Source organism: Ornithorhynchus anatinus, chromosome 9, assembly GCF_004115215.2.
Source record: "Ornithorhynchus anatinus isolate Pmale09 chromosome 9, mOrnAna1.pri.v4, whole genome shotgun sequence".
Lineage (NCBI taxonomy): Eukaryota > Metazoa > Chordata > Mammalia > Monotremata > Ornithorhynchidae > Ornithorhynchus > Ornithorhynchus anatinus.
The window spans coordinates 53,723,602-53,744,557 of NC_041736.1; the positions used below are offsets into that span (position 1 = coordinate 53,723,602).

The 20,956-nt window shown below is 40.4% G+C and overlaps 1 protein-coding gene across 2 annotated transcripts in view; it reads left to right on the forward strand.

Annotated features, from left to right (window-relative positions):
• XPO1 (exportin 1) overlaps positions 1–16,651 on the forward strand; it is a 43,608-nt gene extending 26,957 nt beyond the window's left edge. For both annotated transcript variants that reach the window (XM_029071884.2, XM_039913011.1), the window contains 14 exons: positions 711–908; positions 2,209–2,347; positions 4,064–4,245; positions 4,623–4,779; positions 4,897–5,060; positions 5,215–5,349; positions 6,227–6,410; positions 7,785–7,891; positions 9,427–9,621; positions 11,182–11,350; positions 12,222–12,356; positions 12,451–12,610; positions 12,691–12,787; positions 15,611–16,651. In XM_029071884.2, coding sequence (XP_028927717.1) covers positions 711–908; positions 2,209–2,347; positions 4,064–4,245; positions 4,623–4,779; positions 4,897–5,060; positions 5,215–5,349; positions 6,227–6,410; positions 7,785–7,891; positions 9,427–9,621; positions 11,182–11,350; positions 12,222–12,356; positions 12,451–12,610; positions 12,691–12,787; positions 15,611–15,757 — 2,169 coding nt within the window. In that variant the 3' untranslated portion in view covers positions 15,758–16,651. The remainder of the gene's footprint in view (positions 1–710; positions 909–2,208; positions 2,348–4,063; positions 4,246–4,622; positions 4,780–4,896; positions 5,061–5,214; positions 5,350–6,226; positions 6,411–7,784; positions 7,892–9,426; positions 9,622–11,181; positions 11,351–12,221; positions 12,357–12,450; positions 12,611–12,690; positions 12,788–15,610) is intronic.
• Positions 16,652–20,956: the final 4,305 nt, after the last annotated feature.

Sequence of the window (20,956 nt, forward strand, 5' to 3'; positions counted from 1 at the left end):
ATTTGAATATTTTAGCTAACTGCCTGAATGAAAGCAGTTGGAAATTCTAGATGACTTCCGTAATTTCATATTAACATTTTAATGAGAACCACATATCAAGTAAATATTTTTCGCAATATGGTCATCTTAAGCTTTCTAAAATGAGAATGAAAAGCAGTATGGCTTAGTGGAAAGAGCAAGGGCCTGGGAGTCAGAGGACCTGGGCTCTAATTCTGACTCTGCCAATTTTATGCTGGATGACTTTGGACAAGTCACTTAGCTTCTGTGCTTCAGTTCTCCTGTTCTCTTACTTAGCCTGTGAGCCCCATGCGGGACAGGGGCTGTGTTTAACCTACTTGAAAGGACTGGGGTAGATACAAGTTAACTGTGTTTGACACATGGTAAGTGCTTAACAAATACCCTTTTAAAAAACAGATGAAAAGCCATTCCCTTTACCTCTCTATAAGTTTATCACATCTGCTTAAGGTCATTCTGTTAGTTATACGGAGGCATGCCTATTTTCTAGCCTTCTTGAAAGAAGTGATTGACTTCCCAGTTCAGCTTTCTTTTTTGAAAGACTTCTTTAATCCTTATGGTGTGTGTTATTTTCAGTGCTGTTATGGAGCAGCTGTTTCATTGGAGCATCCTATAATTTGCATAGAAACTAACTTAAGCAGCAAACTGAATTCATATGTAAAAGTCAGCCCTCAATTTTCTAAAACTTTCCATAGGCTCTTCACTATATGTTGCTGGTGTCTGAAGTGGAGGAAACAGAAATCTTTAAGATTTGCCTTGAGTACTGGAACCATTTGGCCGCTGAACTGTATCGAGAGAGTCCATTTTCAACATCTGCCTCTCCTTTGCTCTCTGGAAGCCAACATTTTGATGTTCCTCCCAGGCGGCAGCTATATTTGCCTGTACTGTCCAAGGTAACAGCAGAAGAGTCAAAAACTTCTAGAAGTGTATATCCTGTTAATGGGACTAACTGGTCTTCTATCTGAATTCGCAAGGGGTAAGAGGAAAGGAGATGGGTGAAAGGAAGCAGTTTTCCAAGCCATTCTACTCTCCCAAGTTTAAAGGACTTGTAACAGCATATGAGAGGGGAAACTCATCAAATTCCCATCACCTGAGGACTGGGCCACTGTTCAAGTAGCGGCTGGGATGAATAGGCTAGCAAAGTGGGATTTGATCCGGATCAGCTTGCTGACTGCCCTTCTATGTACCATGTCCATCCTGAGCTATATATATATTTCAAAGAGGTGGTGGATCTAAGGGAGCCACTTCCATTTTTTTTATTTAGACTGTCTTTTACTTATGGTATTGGGAAGTAGAGGAAGACATTTCTATCTTCCTAGTTAGCTCTGCAGGTGACTGGTTCAGCTACTTTTCTCCAACTAGAAACTCGATCTGTTTTTTTGTTGTTGTTTTTTGTTGGGGGGTTTTCCTACCAGGGCTGAAATATTAAATGTAAAATTTAGCATCACTGGTCCAAGGTAATTTGTGTTCATAGCACTCATCAATAGTATTTAGTGAGTGCTTCTCTGGCCAGAGTGCTGTACTAAATTACCCAGGAAATAAGAGTGAGTAGGTATGAACCTGCCTTCACGGAGTTGACAGTCTAGTGGAATCTGGCATCCCTTCCACTCTACAATCCTGATTATGCCACTACCTCAGGGCTCTCTGGAACTTATCTGGTTATTTATTGATTTCATTCTGTTTTCACATATTGCATATTCATAGATTTATGTTACCTTGTCTTCCTACTATTTGTAAGTTATTCAGGGACAGGGGTGCTATCTTAGATTTCACCATCTACTCAGTAGGTGTTCTGAAGACCTGTCACCATTAATTACTAACAGAATAAGAAGGGTGGATATCTAGGATCTGAATAGTTGTGGGATAACCATGGAGGATAGGAGAGCTATGTCTTGCTGTCACTTCAGATTTTCCCACACCAGCACAGGTATTATTGCCTTGTGCAATTGTGGCAGGGAATCTTGATATGATATGAAACGTTGCTTTATTTCATGCTCCTGGTGAAAAAATGACTTTCAACTCACTTCACTCCCTGAACTGCACGTGTATGTGTGTGTGTGTGCGCGCACGTGCATGTTTTTGTGGGGTTTTTTAGCCTCTTGGTAATTTGGATCATAAGGTGTTTTGTTTTTTTCAGAATAACGATGTTGAGAGTGAACATCTGTTTGTCTCTGGTATTCTTTCTGAAAACAGGTTCGTTTGTTGATGGTGAGCCGCATGGCTAAACCAGAAGAAGTACTGGTTGTGGAAAATGATCAGGGTGAGGTTGTGCGAGAATTCATGAAGGATACAGATTCCATAAATTTGTACAAGAATATGCGAGAAACACTGGGTAAGTTAATAGTATTTACTGAATGCCTGGTGTTGGTAGAGCTTTGTACTAAGCACTTGGGACAGGACAAAAGATAGAAAACACTATCTTCTCTTACTGGAGAATCTTGCAGTTTAATGGTAGAGACCGTTTATGCAGGTAGGTGCATTTAACTCTTATCTGGCTCAAGTAAAATGAGGCTTGAGGAGATAGCATGAGTCAGATTTTCCTATAATGATTTTTATTTAAGTACCTGTTAAGAAGATCCTGCAGTCCTTAGGACTACTGTGTATGAAACAGAGTTTTTAAAAATTGCATCAATTACAATAGAGTATCTTTAATTTAACTTAAATTTAAGTTGCTGAATGGGGTTTGTGTAGAAGTTGAAATAGTTCTATAGCATTTTCGAGTGCTTGCTGTGTGTCTACCACAAAGAGCTCCCTTCAAGGGGAGGAAAGCTGATATGTTGAACAATAAAGTCACCCAAAACACTAAATTATACTCTTATTTCCAAGGCAGTCAAGATGTTGAAAGCAAATTTTTTTAATACTGCACTCATAAGAGTTAACACATTTTTGATTCCCGGTATTGTATTGCAAGCCCTTATGGTTTTATCTCTAGCCTGTGTCCAGTTTTATTGCAATATTCTTTAAATATTGACATGTGAACAAAGCACCTGTGTACTGAACGTGATTTATTATAACAACATTAGCTTACAAAGTGGAGCCATGTAGCACTGATTTACCTGGCCACACACCCAGTAGTGCCAAGCTTATGACTGCCAAATTGTTAGACTGAATTGATGACTAAATTGAGTCAGTGTCCTTTGTAGCCTGTTCATTTGAGACCTGCTGCAGGAAACTTGGAAAACCATGGTGTCACCAATTTTATTTGTACTCTCTAAATATTTAGTCTGATGATTGGAGGAAAGAAAAACCTGAAAGCTGGGGCATTCATTTTAAATTGGACTGTTTGGGAAATTGGTCTAGGCCAATAAATGTACTGCATCCTTTCATGTTTTGGTGCTCACGAGCCTGAATTTCCTCTGGATTGCTCGTTATCCAAATTCAGAAGCTGAGCGATTCAAAGAACGGAGACTGATGAGCTGCTCACCTGAGAATCAGTTGCAAATTAGATATATGAGAAAATGTGGAATAAGACCAGTCTCGGTTCCTCTAGAAGTTAAATCGTGACTGTCTACTTATGTTTAAGAAACATATGGAAGAACCCTAGACAAATCCTCGTCTGTTCAGGAAAACCCAGAGAACAATGTGGCTTTGGTCCAACACAATTTCATCTCTTAATTTTCTGATTCCTTTTTGTGTTTCACATTTTACTCCCATTTCTTTTGGCACCTGGGTGAAGAAGTGTATACTCCCTGGTTAGCTATGCATACTGTGTTGTCAGCTTCCACAGATACGACTTAGAGGAAAGGGAGAGATGGGAAAAGTTGAAAGATAGTAGAGCAAAAGACTGAAAAATGAGGTTTGAAACCCATTGAATTGAATGTTTCTCTACAGAAACAGGAACTCTGGCAGGCATCGTGGTATTTTTCAAAAGCTATGTTTCATGTGTTCTTTATGTTTTTAGAAGTATGGCAGTAACCACTAATGTTACTTTTAAATTGTGACAGTAAAAATTTCTGGCTGGGTCTTACTGTTTTTATGTGAGAGGGAAAGATGAAGTATTTTGCGAGTATGATTTAACTTGAACTAACAAGACATCCTTTCTCCCCAGTTTATCTTACCCATCTGGATTATGCAGATACTGAAAGAATAATGACTGAAAAGCTTCACAATCAAGTGAATGGTACAGAGTGGTCCTGGAAAAATTTGAACACATTATGTTGGGCTATTGGCTCAATCAGTGGAGCAATGCATGAAGAAGATGAGAAAAGATTTCTTGTTACAGTAATAAAGGTATAAAAATCTCTTGCATATATGGGAGTTGTAAGCTTCTGAAGGATTTCCCAACGTTCATTTTATGTATTAATTGACTTTTTCATTCTGACTTAATATTGGTTACACCTTTGAAGTACATGTACTAGATATGTCCAATTTAAGAAATGAGTATCTTAGGTGCTGGAATTGTGGATAGAATATGTTGTTACCCCTAAGCACAAATGGAGAGTTTTTGGAACTGTAGTTAATTTTGTAATGAAAGTCCCCAGGTCATAAAGCTGGATAAAACCATCTTTTTTTCAAAGTAATGTTTTAAAGCCAGCACAAAACAGGGTTCAGGGCAGTCATGTTTAGTGATTAAACGTTCTTTGTTTTGTGTTGTTCTTCCTTTTTAGGATCTTTTAGGTTTATGTGAACAGAAGAGAGGGAAAGATAATAAAGCTATTATTGCATCAAATATCATGTACATAGTAGGTCAATATCCAAGATTTTTGAGAGCTCACTGGAAATTTTTGAAGACCGTAGTAAACAAACTTTTTGAATTTATGCATGGTAAGTATAGAAAAGGCTTTTGATTTTGGCCCTCATATAATTTACATTGCATTGTTCGCTTTAATAGATATGTGACTGTTTGAAGAAGTATAATATCTTAAAATATGTTTTGTTTAGAAACCCATGATGGTGTCCAGGATATGGCTTGTGATACCTTCATAAAAATCGCACAAAAATGCCGGAGGCATTTTGTTCAGGTTCAGGTTGGGGAAGTGATGCCTTTTATTGATGAGATCCTAAACAATATTAACACTATCATATGTGACCTTCAACCTCAACAGGTATGTCTAATGTTAATTGCCGATTAACATGGTAGCTCACTCTTAAAATGGACAAGTCTGTAGATTGTCCTGAGAGTCAGTTTTTTTATAAGTTTTCAATGGAAAAAGTATGAAGCATCTGTCAACTATTTTGTTTCTTTGTTTTTAAATCCAGGTGCACACCTTTTATGAAGCTGTTGGATATATGATCGGGGCACAAACTGACCAAACAGTGCAGGAGCATTTAATAGAAAAATATATGTTGCTTCCTAATCAAGTGTGGGACAGCATAATTCAGCAAGCCACTAAAGTAAGGGTCCTAAAAGTTAAAATATTTTTTCATTCTTGGCAGAGTGTTTCCAAAGTCCACATAGATTTCGGTACTACATAAGACAGCTTGTATGATTATTTCTATTTATTAAGCATTTGAAGAATATGTTTCATTTTACCAAGTGTTGAGCAGGTAGCTTCATGGACAGTTCTTTTTCCCTAGTTGCTTAGGTTCTACTGGGTAAATCCCACCCATTTCCCACACCAAGAATATTACGTTTATGTAGGGTGGTGGTGGTCTTAATCACTTACTATGTTCCAGACACTGTACTAAGCGCCATGTGGGGCTCACAGTCTCAATCCCCATTTTACAGGTGAGGTAACTGAGGCACAGAGAAGTGAAGTGACATGCCCAGAGCCACACAGGCAAGTGGCAGAGCTGGGACTAGTACCCATGACCTTTCTGACTCCCAGGCCCATGCTCTATTTACTCTGCCAAGCTGTTTCCCCATATGTGAATGTAGAGAAGTTGAATTATATGTTAGTGGGTGTGATATCTGTTTATGGATTAATTGGAAAAAGATTTTCTAGAGAAACAAGGGATTTTAACTGGTGACGGTTGTTCATAAGATGAACAAATGGTCATGTTTGTGATTAAGTATAAGAAACTCATCTGTTAGTATACATTGAGCTAAGCCTTGTGCTAAGGGCTGTAACTAAGTGCTTATTTATGACTGGCTAAGGTTGGGAAAGGTCTTAATTCTTGGTTTTCTCTGAACTCTTGTTTTCTTGAATGCATATATCAGTTGCATATTTTTCTCCATCAGCGGTTTAAGTATGGAATACTTTTGAGTTTTTTGGTAATGTTGAGTTCAGGCTTGCCTATAACATAAAACAAACTTCTTATTCTGCCCCAGAATGTCGACATACTCAAGGATCCTGAAACAGTTAAGCAACTCGGTAGCATTCTGAAAACCAACGTGAGGGCGTGTAAAGCTGTCGGTCACCCCTTTGTAATTCAACTTGGACGAATTTATTTAGATATGCTTAATGTGTACAAGTGCCTCAGTGAAAATATTTCTGCAGCTATACAGGCTAATGGTAAGTTCTTTCAAGTTATTTTCAATATAGACATGGGGTGGAAAAACATCTTTCTGAATCTACTCAAAAGCTTTTGTCCAGTTTGTGACTTTATTTTCTTCCCTACAAAACGTGATCTTAAATGGGTTGTCAGGTTGGGAGTTGCTTTTCCCATCTTGAGATGAAGGGAATTCACAGCTTTATGAACCATCTTAGGGAAAAAATGTATATACCTTCATTGGTAAAAATAAAGGGCACATTAAGACTATTTCCAGAACAGATACTATACTTAGGTATTTGCTGAGAATAAAGCAACATTTTGTTAAAACCTGCTGAAACGGAGTACATCGGCTTATTTGTGACCATCTTAATAATGGGTCCAGATGTGGCAGAAAGGTCAAACTCTTTCTCCTTTTCCCAATTCTGTGCTTCAGACCCACACCGTTTCCATTTTAAGATGAAGCTCTGGTAGTTTCGCATCCTCTGTGCTTTTCAGGCTGCCTTTTCTAATAAATGACATGGTGGGGTGAGGCCCGACATTTATCCTAATTCACCTGGAACTTGAGAATGCATCTTGGGGGTCGAAGAATATCCCAAGGTTTGGTAGGTCTGAGCCCGAGTAGTTGGGAGTTGGATTGTCTCATTCCTTATCTTCATCCGGTTCCCAGACCGTTGAGAAAAACGGTAATTGAGAAAAATTACCCATCATGTAATGGTATTGGATTTACCGGTGTTCACTGAGCAGCTTCTGTTTCAGAGTGCTGTACTAGAGAGTGTAAAAGTGTAGAGTCCCTGCTCTAGAGAGGCTTTCATTGTAGTAGGGAAAAGAAATGGCCAAAAGTCACCAAATATGCAATTGGTTAAAAAAAATAGAAGAAAACCATTAAATAAGATGCACACAAGTTTTAAGGTGGCTGATAGGGGAGATGTCACCAGCCACCTTTTCACTTGTGAACTTGAGGTTTCAGATTTCCATGAGGCATAAAAGGCAACATGACTAATCCTTCACTATCAGATTTTGATGAATGGCAGCGAGCTGGCGCTACACAAGAATGTTGATTCAGAGGAGATAGAGCGTGCATTAAATAGGTGGTTTAGTCAAAAGACTTCACCTGGCAAAAGACTTCAGATGGCATTGCCTCTGCAGGCCTTCTACTTCCGTTTCATACTCCTTCCTCCTCACACCTGTCCACCACCATAGAAATTCTTGCTTTAAACTTTGGCTGTTACTGCACCACCACCCACCAAATGTGTTGTTCGTACCCCGCTGCTGCAGTGGAGACCTAAGCTGGCAGGTGTGAGGCAGTGTTGTGAGATTGTATTCACACAGTGTTAATCCAAACTGCAAACTGGCAAGTATCTTTGGAAATTTTATGAGCATTTCTTGTTTTTCAGGTGAAATGGTCACCAAGCAACCTTTGATTAGAAGCATGCGGACAGTAAAAAGGGAAACTTTAAAATTAATATCCGGTTGGGTCAGCCGGTCCAACGACCCACAAATGGTAAGTGGGGGGATGCGGGATGCAGGTGTGTATGTGTAGGATTGAAATTTTGGAGTAGTTTTTCATGAATGAAAAATAAACTCATGAATAATGAATTTTCATAGAAGAATGTTGTGTGCTTGTATATTAAGCTTTTGGGGGGATGGTTATATTTATACCCTGTCCCCAAGTTGCTTCTATTTGATTGGCACTGAGTCGAGGAAGTGGGATGTGGGATCGTATTGACTGGCTGAAGAACAAGTAATGTTAATTCAAGAAAGCTTCTTAGAAAGCATGACCTTTGAGGTGTATTGCCTAAAGGGAACTTCCCTTGTGTTTCTCGGCATGACCAACTCCCTACCCACTCCATTTATAGTGCCTCAAAAATCCACGGGAACCTGTGAGAAAGAAGGGAGGCAAAGTAAAAGCTGTCAACTTCCTTTGGAGATTTAAATTCCCTCACAGCTTTATTAGCTGCATAACTTGCATGGTTCCAGCTCTGTGGCCAGAATGTGTACCAATTTAGATGATGTCTTCATTCGAAAGTCTGATTAGATAAAGAAACTTGTGCATATATTTTCGAGGGCATGGTAACATTGCAGTAAATTCTGACTTCTGCCTTAGGTCATCTGACTTTTCTAAAGTCTGAGTTGCTTCCTTGGTCTCAGTAGGAGAATGCCTAAATTTATATACTAAAATCCTTTGTTTTATTGTTTCTAGTTTCTAGCCACAATTTTTTTATTGTTGTTTCCTGTAAGGGGAAATATCTAGCCATATCACGTACAAATATTGCCTGTTATTAAGTGCTTACTATGTGCCATGCGCTCTGCTAAATTTGGGGGTAGGTTTAAGATAATTAAGTTGGCTGTAGTCCCAGTCCCACATGGGGTTCACAGTCTAAAGAGGGAGTTGGATTTAATCCCCATTTACAGATGAGGAAACTGTGACACAGAAATTACATGATTTGCCCAAGGTCACATAGCAGACAAGTGATGGAGTTGGGATTAGAACCCAGATTATCTGACTCCCAGGCCTGGCCTCTCCACTAGGACACTCTGCTTCATCCTGAACTGCTTCAATATGAAGCTCTTTGATTATATCTTGGCCCCTATCGTTAGGGTATTGAGAATCCTGTCTTAAAATGACCTCAACTCTGTATGATGGTAGGCACATCAAACAATATAAAATAAGTATCCTTATAAACTTATGCTGAAGAAGTTGTTTTTGTTATTAGGTGAAAATTAATGTTACAGCTTTTACAGTGGAAAGAGCCCAGGACTCGAAATCACAGAACCTAGGTTGTAATAATGGCTCCATCGCTTGTCCTCTGACCTTTTGGCAAGTCACTTCACTTCCATTTCCTCATCTGTAAAATGGAGATTCAATTCCTGTTCTCCCCTACCTTTATACTGTGAGCCCCACAGGGGACAGGAATTGTGTCCACCCAGATCGTCCTGTGTCTACTCAACACTTAGTACAGTGCTTGTCACATAGTAAGCACTTAACAAATGCCAGTTGTTTTATAGAAAATAAAAATGTCTTCAACTGTTTAACAGGTTGCAGAAAACTTTGTTCCTCCTCTGTTGGATGCAGTGCTCATTGATTATCAGAGAAATGTTCCAGCTGCTAGAGAGCCGGAAGTACTTAGTACTATGGCCATCATTGTCAACAAGTTAGGAGGGCACATAACGGCTGAAATACCTCAGATATTTGATGCTGTTTTTGAATGCACATTAAATATGATAAATAAGGTAAGTGCCTTTTTTTAGACTTTCTATATTGGTAAACTACTTGTAAACATCATTCAGTGCTTCTTATTCAAACCAGTTAAGGAACTCTAAGAAATTTTTCCGGTCAGCATGAGGCTAGTAGAATAGACGTCTGTGTCGCAATGTTTTTTCCTGGAGGACTTTGCTTCTTCCCGTTTTGCAAATTATCTAGAGTTTTTAAAAGTGGGGGGGAAAAAATGACTGTCACTATGTGATTAAAATTTTTTATCTCATAGTTGGTAAGAAGGTACCTTGTGCTAACATACTAGAGGACTGTTATTGTGAGTATTAATAGTAATGCTTATTAAGTCCTTATGCAGGACAACAAGATAACCAATAACTGTTAAACAATAGTAATAATTTGCAAATCACTCCCAAGATGATAATGTAAAACAAAGGAAGCTAGACAGTTCTTGGAGGAATCCTTATATCTCTTTGAGGATTAGGCTTCCATTATCTCTATTGTTGAATTGAAATGGGCTCTATTCACCTTACTCAAGTTAGTAAAAAAAAAAAACTCTCAAATATTGAGAAAAGGGAGGTAGGTGTTCATGCCAAAGCTTAAGAAGTGAGAGTGTTCTGCCATGAAAATTCATTAGCCCTACTCAGAAAAAAGGAGTTCATCAGGGGATGGTACTGTAACCCATTAAAACAATTTGAATACAGGGCAGTTTGTCCCCATCAACTGGTCAACACCATGATTTCTGCCCAGTCTCTGTTAATTAAGCAGAGGGAACTGAGATGTGGGAGAATGGAGTGACTAAGTAAAATAGCTTTATAAAAGGGGGAAAAAAATCGAGAAATAGCATCCCTAAAGGCTATAAAAGTACATTGTAAATCAAGCCATAGTACTCATGGAGCTCTGTGTGCAGAGCACTCTTACGCACTTGTGAAACGACAGTAGTTATAAAGCAAGGGATCTTGCAGCCTTTTTTGGGAGGTTGGGGCTCAGCAGATCCAAAATTATTTGAAGAAAAGGTGAATGAGTACAAAAGTGCTGATGTGGTAGGTGGGAGTATAATTTTGAGAAAATAAATTTGTTGGTAGAATGCTTCCTGGTGAAAGGCATTCCAGGATGGTTTTGAATATGGAGAGAACGCTAGCCTGGATTTGAAGATCAGTTATGCGGCGAAGTTAAGTTGGCATGGAAAGTTCAGTGTACATTTGCTAGGTCTCAAGCTGACAGATGATACCAATTTTGTTTGAAATGAAAAAAGTGGAGGTATTGATTTTAAAATTTTCAGGGGTCACATAATCTGATACCTCTATCAGAAAAGAGTAGAGTATCTAGTTAAGGAAAGATCTTCAAATAGTTTTAGTTAATTAAAAGTGAGAGGCGGCAGACATTTAATCAGAAGCAAACAGAAAACAACTTCCTTCAGCATCTTCTGGGGTATTGTGAAATTACACAACCAAGGGAGTATGGTTGTGAATGCACGACCCCAAAAGAATTAGTCCAGCTGCCACATTAGACACCTGATTATTATTTTTTCTGTTGATTATACTGAATCATCATAGCAAAATTGGTTTCTTTATCCTCAGGACTTTGAAGAGTACCCAGAACATAGAACAAACTTTTTCCTACTACTTCAAGCTGTAAATTCTCACTGTTTCCCAGCATTCCTTGCCATACCACCTGCCCAATTCAAATTGGTTTTGGATTCTATTATTTGGGCTTTCAAGCATACTATGAGGAATGTTGCAGATACAGGTAAGAGGCTGTAAAATCTGAGTATCAATTTGCTGGATCTACAGAAGTCAAGCTGAGAGAATGGGAATGTAGCCTCCCAGTTCAGCTGTTTACTTCTGCCTCCAAGCTTGGACTGGGAAGAAATGCCAACATCAGACAATCGGTGCTATTTATTGAGCGCTTGCATCAGTCTGTAGTATTTATTGAGCACTTACTATGCAAAGCACTTGTACTAAAGTGTTGGAAGAGTACAATACAACAGAGTTGTTAGACACGTTCCCTGCCCTCAGCAAGCTTATGGTCTAGAGAATGAATTTCATTTATACTTTTTGATAGCATTCAATCAGTCTTTCTAGTCACTCCAGTGAGCTTAGGCAAATACTTAAAACTGATTTGCATGAATTAGCTTTTTAAGACAGCTTCAAAATAATAGGATGTGTCAGGGACACTACTGTCCATGAATCTACTAGCTGCCAGGCTGATGGCTCATTACTCTCTCTCATCCGTAGCTTTTAGACTGTGAACCCATTGTTGGATAGGGATTTTCTCTATCTGTTGCCGAACTGTACTTTCCAAGCAGTGCAGTGCTCTGCACAAGTAAGCGCTCAATAAATACAATTGAATGAGGTCTTCTTCTGACCTTACTGGGGTGGTGTGCCGAGGAAGGAAAGCCAGGGCAGCAGTGGCACAGGCCACATTGCCACCAGTCCAGAAGTGGCCATGGCTTCCCACCTCCAGGTATCTTGTAGGCAAGTAAAAGAAGAGAAAATAAAGTAATATTAAGGTAAAGTAATAAAGAATGTCATGCATGTGACTCTATTTTTACCGTGCTGTTGAAATAGAAGTTGTCTATTTTGCTTGCTGACCGGAATGAACTTGTTTTATTCCCTAGGCCTACAGATTCTTTTTACACTCTTACAAAACGTTGCACAGGAAGAGGCTGCTGCTCAGAGTTTCTATCAGACCTATTTCTGTGACATTCTTCAGCACATCTTCTCTGTTGTAACAGACACCTCACATACTGCAGGTAAGAATTGGAGGGATGAAGAAAATTTAAACATTTGATCTAATATTTCCAGAATATCTTTTCTGGATATAACCGATTTTCCTATTATCCATAGGTCTAACAATGCACGCATCGATTCTTGCGTACATGTTTAATTTGGTAGAAGAAGGAAAAATAAGTACACCCTTAAATCCTGGAAATCCAGTTAACAACCAAATGTTTATTCAGGATTACGTGGCTAATCTTCTTAAATCTGCTTTCCCTCATCTACAAGAGTAAGTTTTTTGGAACAATTTAAACTGTGGGCAGTCTTTGGATGAACGTTGATGATCTAATCAGTGTTTTTCCTTTGCAGTGCACAAGTTAAACTGTTCGTAACAGGGCTCTTCAGTTTAAATCAGGATATTCCTGCTTTCAAAGAACACCTTCGGGATTTCCTGGTACAAATAAAGGTATGTTAAAGGGTATTGTCTAAATTCATATTTGGTCTATAAATCTTCCGGCAAGCATTATGTGAGGCTGTTGGATGAATCATTAATGGCTTTGTTTCCGGTATTTTTCCAAACTGAACAATATTCAAGCAACTAAACCTTTTCTTTTGGTTAGTAGATCATTTGCCAACTACTTCCTAATTAAAGCCTTGACAGTCATCAGGCTAACTCCAGGTCAAACGTCTTGTCACACACATCCTGGTTATCGTGGTCCAGCCTACCCTTTACTGATCATCTGCAGATGCCTTTGCTCATTTTACAAGTACTTTGCCTTTCAGTGTGTGGAAAATATGCTCAGTTGAGGTTCCTCAGCATTCTGAAACCTTAGTATTTATTGAGCATCCACTTACATTGATTCGGTGCTGTACTCGAGGCTTGGGAAGGAGAGCAAAGGGAATATGTTCCCCACACCCAAGGAGCTTACGTCTCAGAATGCTTGGGTCTTAAGGCCCTCATTTCTTTCCCTTCCTGTCACGGTCACTAAGAGAAAAAGGGATGCCTTACAAGCTCGAAGAGTAAATAAATGTAGCTGTATCCTCCTTTCACCTCTGGCCTCGGACATCTGGCTCATGCTGTTTCCCCATCCTGAAATGCTTTCAGATGCCCCATCTACCCCAAATCCTTGAGGTGACTGCTCTCCAGTTATCAAAGCCTTCCTAAAATCTCACTTTCTCCCGGAAGTCTTCCCCAGTCACTTTCATAATGCCCAGTCCTATCAGCCCACCAGCCACGCTGTTTCAGAGTGGTGTAGTATAAAGGGAATGGGCCTGGGAGTCAGAAGACCAGGGTTCTAATGTGACTCCACCACTTACCTGCTGTGTATCCTTGGGCTGGTCACTTAACTTCTCAGTGCCTCAAATTCGCTCTTAAAATACCCCCTCCCCCCATAGGCTGTGAGCCCCATGTAGGACAGGGTCTGTGTCTGATACGCATATATCGTATCTACCTCAGCACTTAGTAGAGCCATTGTTTTTACGAGATGTTGTTCCCCTCGACTCTATTGCCATTGTTCTTGCCTGTCCATCTCCCCCGATTAGACTGTAAGCCCGTCACACGGCAGGGACTGTCTCTATCTGTTGCCGACCTGTTCATCCCAAGCGCTTAGTACAGTGCTCTGCACATAGTAAGCGCTCAATAAATACTATTGAATGAATGAATGGAGTGCTTGGCACATAGTAAATGCTTAACCAGTAACACAGTCATTATTAATGTAATTGCAAGCCTTTTGAGGGCGGGGTAGGTCTTTTATTTGTGTTCACCCTAGTGCTTACACTGGGCACACTAGTTGGGTGCTCGGCTAATGCCGTCAGTTGGTCACCTGGTCCTTTTTAAAATATGTTTAACCCAACCATCTGGTGAATATTGGAAAATGATTCAGCGGTGTGTGTGCAAGATAGCTTGGCCTTTTTCCATCCAAGTGAAGCCCCAGGCAGTAATGTTTGAAGCTGATTCAAGTCAAAATTGGAATCAGCTTCGCCTAGGCTCTCTTAGGGGTCATGCCAACCCTAGATCCAATATGAGTACTTCCAGCCCCTCATGAAGAATTTGCCCCTGGTGTATCTTACAGCTCAGTGTGAAATAGCCATCTCATGTCTTAGAAATTCTGTTTCTTCTTGATGAGTAACCCAGGAGGCTTATTTAACAGTTACCTCCTTCTGAATCCAGTTTTTTGTTGTTTCCTCCTGCCTCCATTCAATCGTATTTATTGAGCACTTTCTGTGTGCAGAACACTGTACTAAGCATTTGGGAAAGTACAATACAATAATAAAAAGTGACTTTCCCTGCCCACAATGAGTTTACAGTCTAAAGGAGGGAAGACAGACGTCGATAAAATTACAGATAAGTACATAAGTGCCGTGGGGCTGGGAGGGGGAAAGAGCAAAGGGAGCAGGTCAGGGCAACGCAAAAGGGAGTGGGAGGTGAAGAAAAGTGGGGGATAGTCTCAGAAGGCCTCATGGAGGAGAAGTGCCTTCATTAAGGCTTTGAAGGGGAGGAGAGTAATTATCTGCCGGAGTTGAGGAGTTGAGGGCATTCCAGGCCAGAGGCAGGACGTGGGCTAAGAGTTGGCAGCGAGACAAGCAAGTTGGAGGCACAGTGAGAAGGTTAACACCAGAGGAATGAAGTGTGCGGGCTGGGTTGTAGAAGGAGAGAAGCGAGATGAGGTAGACAGGGGCCAGGTGATGGACTGCTTCATCAGAAAATAGTCTTATATTGTATATACTTCTAAGATAAAAAGACAAGAGGCAGGGGGGAAAGTGTTGAGGTAGTGTTAATCCAGCAGAGAAGACTAAGGTTCTCTAAGTGACCTTTTATTGGAAAACCAGGTTCAAAATAGCTTTACACACATATTTAAAATACCCGACTGCTCACGTTTGATAGAATGTCAGTGTGGTAGAAAGAAAGCGGTTGATCTTAACCAAGTAGTTTCTTAAGAACTCCCCTAATCCTTAATAATAGTACTATTAATAATTTAAAAATGTATTTATCAGCTTCCTCTGTGTTGAGCAGTGTACTAAGCCCTGGGTTAGATACCTGGTAATCAGATACAGTCCCTGTTCCACACGGGGCTCACAGTTCTTGCCAAATAAAGCCCTGTGTGGGAACTTCGTACATATTATGGGCAAATTAGAGAATCATTTGTTCAGATGATGATGAAACTTACTAAAATTTCAGATGTGTGTTAAATCTGAACTTGAAATCTTTAAGAGCTTGTCAGTTTTTTCCCCCTTCATCTTTGGAGAGACATTCTATAAACTTTCTAAAGTACCTCTGTTATTGGTGCAGGAATTTGCAGGTGAAGACACCTCTGATTTATTTTTGGAAGAGAGAGAAACAGCTCTTCGACAAGCGCAAGAAGAGAAACATAAACTTCAGATGTCTGTCCCTGGCATCCTTAATCCACATGAAATTCCTGAAGAAATGTGTGATTAAAAATTCTAAACCAGTTACGCTGTCTTCTTTCTGTACAGCTGCTTTGTTGTGGTAGAAGAAAACAGCACATGGATATTTGTTGACCAAAATGATGCCAATTTGTAAATTAAAATGTCACCTAGTGGCCCTTTTTCTTATGTGTTTTTTGTATAAGAAATTTTCTGTGAAATATCCTTCCATTGTTTAAGCTTTTGTTTTGGTCATCTTTATTTAGACTTGCATGAAGTTGAGAATTAAGGCATTTTAAAAAAGGATTACTTCATGCCCATTTTGTGGCTGGGAGAGGGAGGAAGCAAATTGAATTTGAACGTATTCTTGTAAATTCCGTTGCAAAATTATAAAGTTTTTTCCTTTAATGATACCAATTTTTAATTAGGGAGCGTTTTCTTTCTAGGCTACACTGCAGCCTAGAAGAAAAGGCAGTGTGTAAAACAAATGGCGGTAATTGTTAATGGACTGTAGCGCTGCATTGTCTGAAATTAGCACCTTTTGGACTGAATGGTATGGCGAGACTACATGTATTACAAGTCATGGCAAGTTTGCAGGCAAGATCATGTGCATATCATCCCATTGTGAAAGCAACTTCAAAGAGTATGGGAACACAGTTAGTTATTTTACACAGTTCTTTTTGTTTTTGTGTGTGTGTGCTGTCGCTTTGTCGACAACAGCTTTTGTTTCCTCAATGAGGAGTGTTGCTCATTTGTGAGCCTCTCATTAACTCGAAGTGAAATGGTTAAAAATATTTATCCTGTTAGAATAGGCTGCATCTTTTTAACAACTCATTAAAAAAAAAAAACCTGGCTTTTTGAGATGACTTATACTAATTTACATTGTTTACCATGCTGTAGTGCTTAAGAACACTACCATAAAAGCAAATAAACTTGGTTTACATTTATTTTTCCTGGCTGCTTATTTTACGTGAATCCCCTCTCCAAACTTGAAAATATACAGAATTTGCAGCCATCTAAAAACTGGTTGCCTAAGAAATTCAATGTTGGGATGAGATCCAGTACTTGTATGCAACAGGCAACATCGGTAGCTCTTGCGAAAGGTTTCCATTTGGGCATTCCAGCAGTAATTAATGACCCCTGGACCCTTTTCCTCAACATCAGGCTGCTCAAATGCAGCTACTAGGGATTGCACTGGCTGTTACCGGAGGTAAAGGCAGTGGCACGGTGACAGTGTATTTTAATGTATGAGACTTCCATTATCTCTTCCTCAGCATTGACCATAATTTTAGCAAAGGTCAGACACCAAAATGGGCATGGGAAGGTATTTGGGAGTCAATGCCATAAGTAAGAGGGACTTGCAGACCAATGGAGGGCTGACCTTGTCCACCCCAAGGGGCACAAAACATGCCAATCTCACTCCGGGAGTGAAAAATTGTAGAAATGGAAACATAGTTTATTAACACTTGGACTTAGAATGTGAACTCTAGAGTTGTAGTTTAACAAAACTCTTTAGGACCCTACTTACAATTATCAGGTAAGTTAGATTCATTTCAAGCTGTTTGGAAAGGCAAACCTGCCCATTTTAGAAGAAAGTTGGTATTTGTTAAAGCGCTTTACTATGTGTCCGAGCACTGTTCTAAGAGCTGGGGTAAGACACAAGGGAATCAGGTTGTCCCACGTGGGGCTCACAGTCTTAATCCCCATTTTACAGATGAGGTAACTGAGGCACAGAGAAGTTAAGTGACTTGCCCACAGTCACACAGCTAACAAGTGGCGGAGCTGGGATTCGAACTCATGACCTCTGACTCCAAAGCCCATGCTCTTTCCACTGAGCCACGCTGCTTCTCTGGGGGCATTTGGGGATGAAATATTTGGGCATGAAATATTGTATTCTAACTTACCCTGATTTATTTTCCCTGTGCCCTGTTTCTCTTGACAGCTGAGTGAGAATTGAAATGTACAGTTAGGTTTTAACCATTGGCTTTCAAGGTGCCAAGTTACCTTGAGCTAAGCTTTCCAGTTTTAGCTGAATTTTTAAACCCCCTGCATTATCAGCAGTGAATTGCTGACCTTTGAAATAAAAACTGATGTGGAGAAGCGGTGATATTTTCCATAACTGGAATTTTGTAGTCTTGGTAAACCCATTATTCAGCATGTTACAGAGCCTAATCTCCAGAGACCTGACTTCCAGGCCCAGCTCTCTGGGTTGCTCTGCTCTGTTAATTCACTTAAAACATCTCATCTTAACCTGATTCTCCATTGGCTTTAAGATTCTAGCAGCCGTCTCCCTTTTTCCATTCTGTCTCAACTTGCATTTTTCATGCTTCCCAAGGTAATTAAACTTTGCCATCTACAATCCATTGCTAGCCCCTTTCCCCTGCATGTAACTCCCTCCCTCCTCACAGTTGAACCCACATTCCCATAGCGTGCTAGGACCTCGGCCTTCCGAAAGGTTGATTTGTCCCACTCCCCACCCTGCCTTCCCAGTTACTCATACCTATCCCATTAATACGTGTAAATGTATGTTTTATTTATTGCTTTACTGTTATATATTTGGCAGTTTGTGCTCACTGTCTTTTATTGAATTAAGTTCCTAGAGAGCAAGGCTCTTAAGTGGTATTTATTGAAGAGCTACTATGTGTAGATAACTACAAAGCACTTGAAAGGATACAGTAGTTAGTAGACACAATCTTATTGACTGTAGAGTGAACATTCATTTTTCACTTGTATTTTTTAAGCGCTTACTGTGTGCAGAGCACTACACTAAGTGCTTGGTAGAGAAGCAGCATGCTGTAATGGATAGAGTACGGGCCCCGGAGTCTGAAGGGTCGCTTCATACTGAAATTTGGGGGAAGCAATGGAGCCTGGGTGAGAGAGAACCTCTGCCTCCATCACTCCCCATCTCCTATGCCATTACTGAGTTTGAAACGAAAGCTATTTCTCACTTCCACTTAACTGAAACCAGAACATGTGGAATTAATACCTAGATTTCTGCTCTCTGTTTCTCACCAGACTGTGCCCTTCGGCAAATATTCTGCTCCTTTCCCCTAAGGGAATAGAAGCCCAGGCCCCTAGGGGGCCCAAGCTCGGGTGACCAGATCTTGTCTGGGATGGAGTAGCTGCTATTTGGGGTTGAGCTGCCACACGGACAGACCAAAGGGCAGGGCCCATTAAGGGAGAGCGTGGCAGGAGTGAACTTTTTGACTTGGCTTGTGGCAGTGACGGAAGCCACTTTGGCATCACAGCCACCAAGAATGAATGGACCAACCCAGTGATGTGACTTTCTGGCATTAGGAAATGTTACGGTCCTCTAGACTGTAAACTTCTTGTGGGGAGGGAACATGTCTACCAACTCGGTTATATTGATATTCTTCACGTGCTCTTGCACATCACTCTAGTGTTCTGGGTTTTATGGCCCGTGCCTCTGAGCTGTATCAACATTAAAATTTAATAATGCCATCATGAAGAGAATGCTAAAATAAGAGTAGTAGAACAGGATTGCTGTGTTTTAAAGAAGTTAAAGTTTTGTCTACAGATCATCTGAAGAGTAGGGCATGCACATACTATGTGCTGTATTTTAGATTAATGGGTTTTTGTGACTGCTATTAATGATACAAATCTCAAGTCCGTAGTACAGCAGGTCTACCCATTACAGACATAGATTGATAGAGACATATGGCTTTGAATTGAGTGGGTAACAATTCTGGTAAAAGGAGGAGGGTATTCAGCTGTGGTTCGGGAAGCAATTCCTTCGTTTGACATTTCAACTTAGTTGGCCCCTGAAAACCATTGTAAGTTTTGATTTACAAAGGTTATGTTCTGAGTGCTTTAGATTCTCGCTTCAGAACAAGACCAGGACTTGCCCCTGAAGCAGAAAAGCAGCAGAAGGGTTATTTAGCTGAGTCTCAACTGTCCCAAACTGAAGGCTATTGGACAAGCCAAGTGGCTCTCCCTTGTTCTCTCAACCCCTGGACAAGTGCTTGGCACATAGTGCTTAACAAATGCCATTATTATTATTATTAGGTATTATAATTAAGGTATTTAGTAATGTGAAGAAATCAGATTGGATATCTTTATTCCACATAGGGACCCACGTTCTGAGAGAGAACATTCTATACAGAGCATTGTACTAAGCACTTTGAAGAGTACATTGGATAGAGGAAATGTGATCCTTGGCCACAAGGAGTTTATAACCTAACGTGAGGAGGCACGGAGTTCCAGAGCAGAAATGTTTTATCTTGCTGACAAAGGTGAATAGGGTCACCTCTAAAGAGTCTTTCATCATTCATTCAACCGTATTTACTGCGGGCTTACTGTGTGCAGAGCACTGTACTAAGTGCTTGGAAAGCAGAAGTCAGCAACAGAGACAATCCTTACCCAACGGGCTCACAGTCTGAAAGGGGGGAGTCAGATGACCATTCATTCATTAGTATTTATTGAGCGCTTACTATGTGCAGAGCACTGTAAACAAAGCAAGTGTACAGGCATCAATTGTAGCAATGTAAATAGAATTATAGATGTATATACACAACATGAATAAATTGAATAACAAATATGTCCATTTATACACACGTGCTGTGGGTCGGGAAGGGGGATAGAGCAGAGGGAGGGAGTGGGGGTGATGGGAGGGGAGGAGGAAACTGAGGAAAAGGAGGGCCAGTCTGGGAAGGCCTCCTGGAGGAGGTGAGCTTTCAGTAGGGCTTTGAAAGGTGGGGGTGGGGGGTGCTGGTTTCATCAAATACTCGCAATGAATTCCAAATCTCCAAGAAAAACCTAGTCCTACTATGAAATAGTTTTGGTTATAGATTGATTCATTCAATCAATTATATGAAGCGCTAACTACAGAACACTGTATTAAGCGCCGGGGAAAGACATAGCGACAACGAGCTCACTATGACTTTGGCTCTAACAAGATACTGATGGCAGGGAGACCGAAAACGTGTGAATGCCAGAGCGAATTTATTGCATACTTCAGCCATACAAACAGGTAGTGCACTTTTCTGAGAAGCAGCGTGGCTCAGTGGAAAGAGCATGGGCTTGGGAGTCAGAGGTCATGGGTTCGAATGCCGACTCTGCCACGTGTCAGCTGTGTGGCTGTGGGCAAGTCACTTAACTTCTCGGTGCCTCAGTTGCCTCATCTGTAAAATGGGGATTGACTGTGAGCCTCACGTAGGACAACCTGATTACCCTGTATCTTCCCCAGCGCTTAGAACAGTGCTCTGCACAGAGTAAGCGCTTAACAAATACC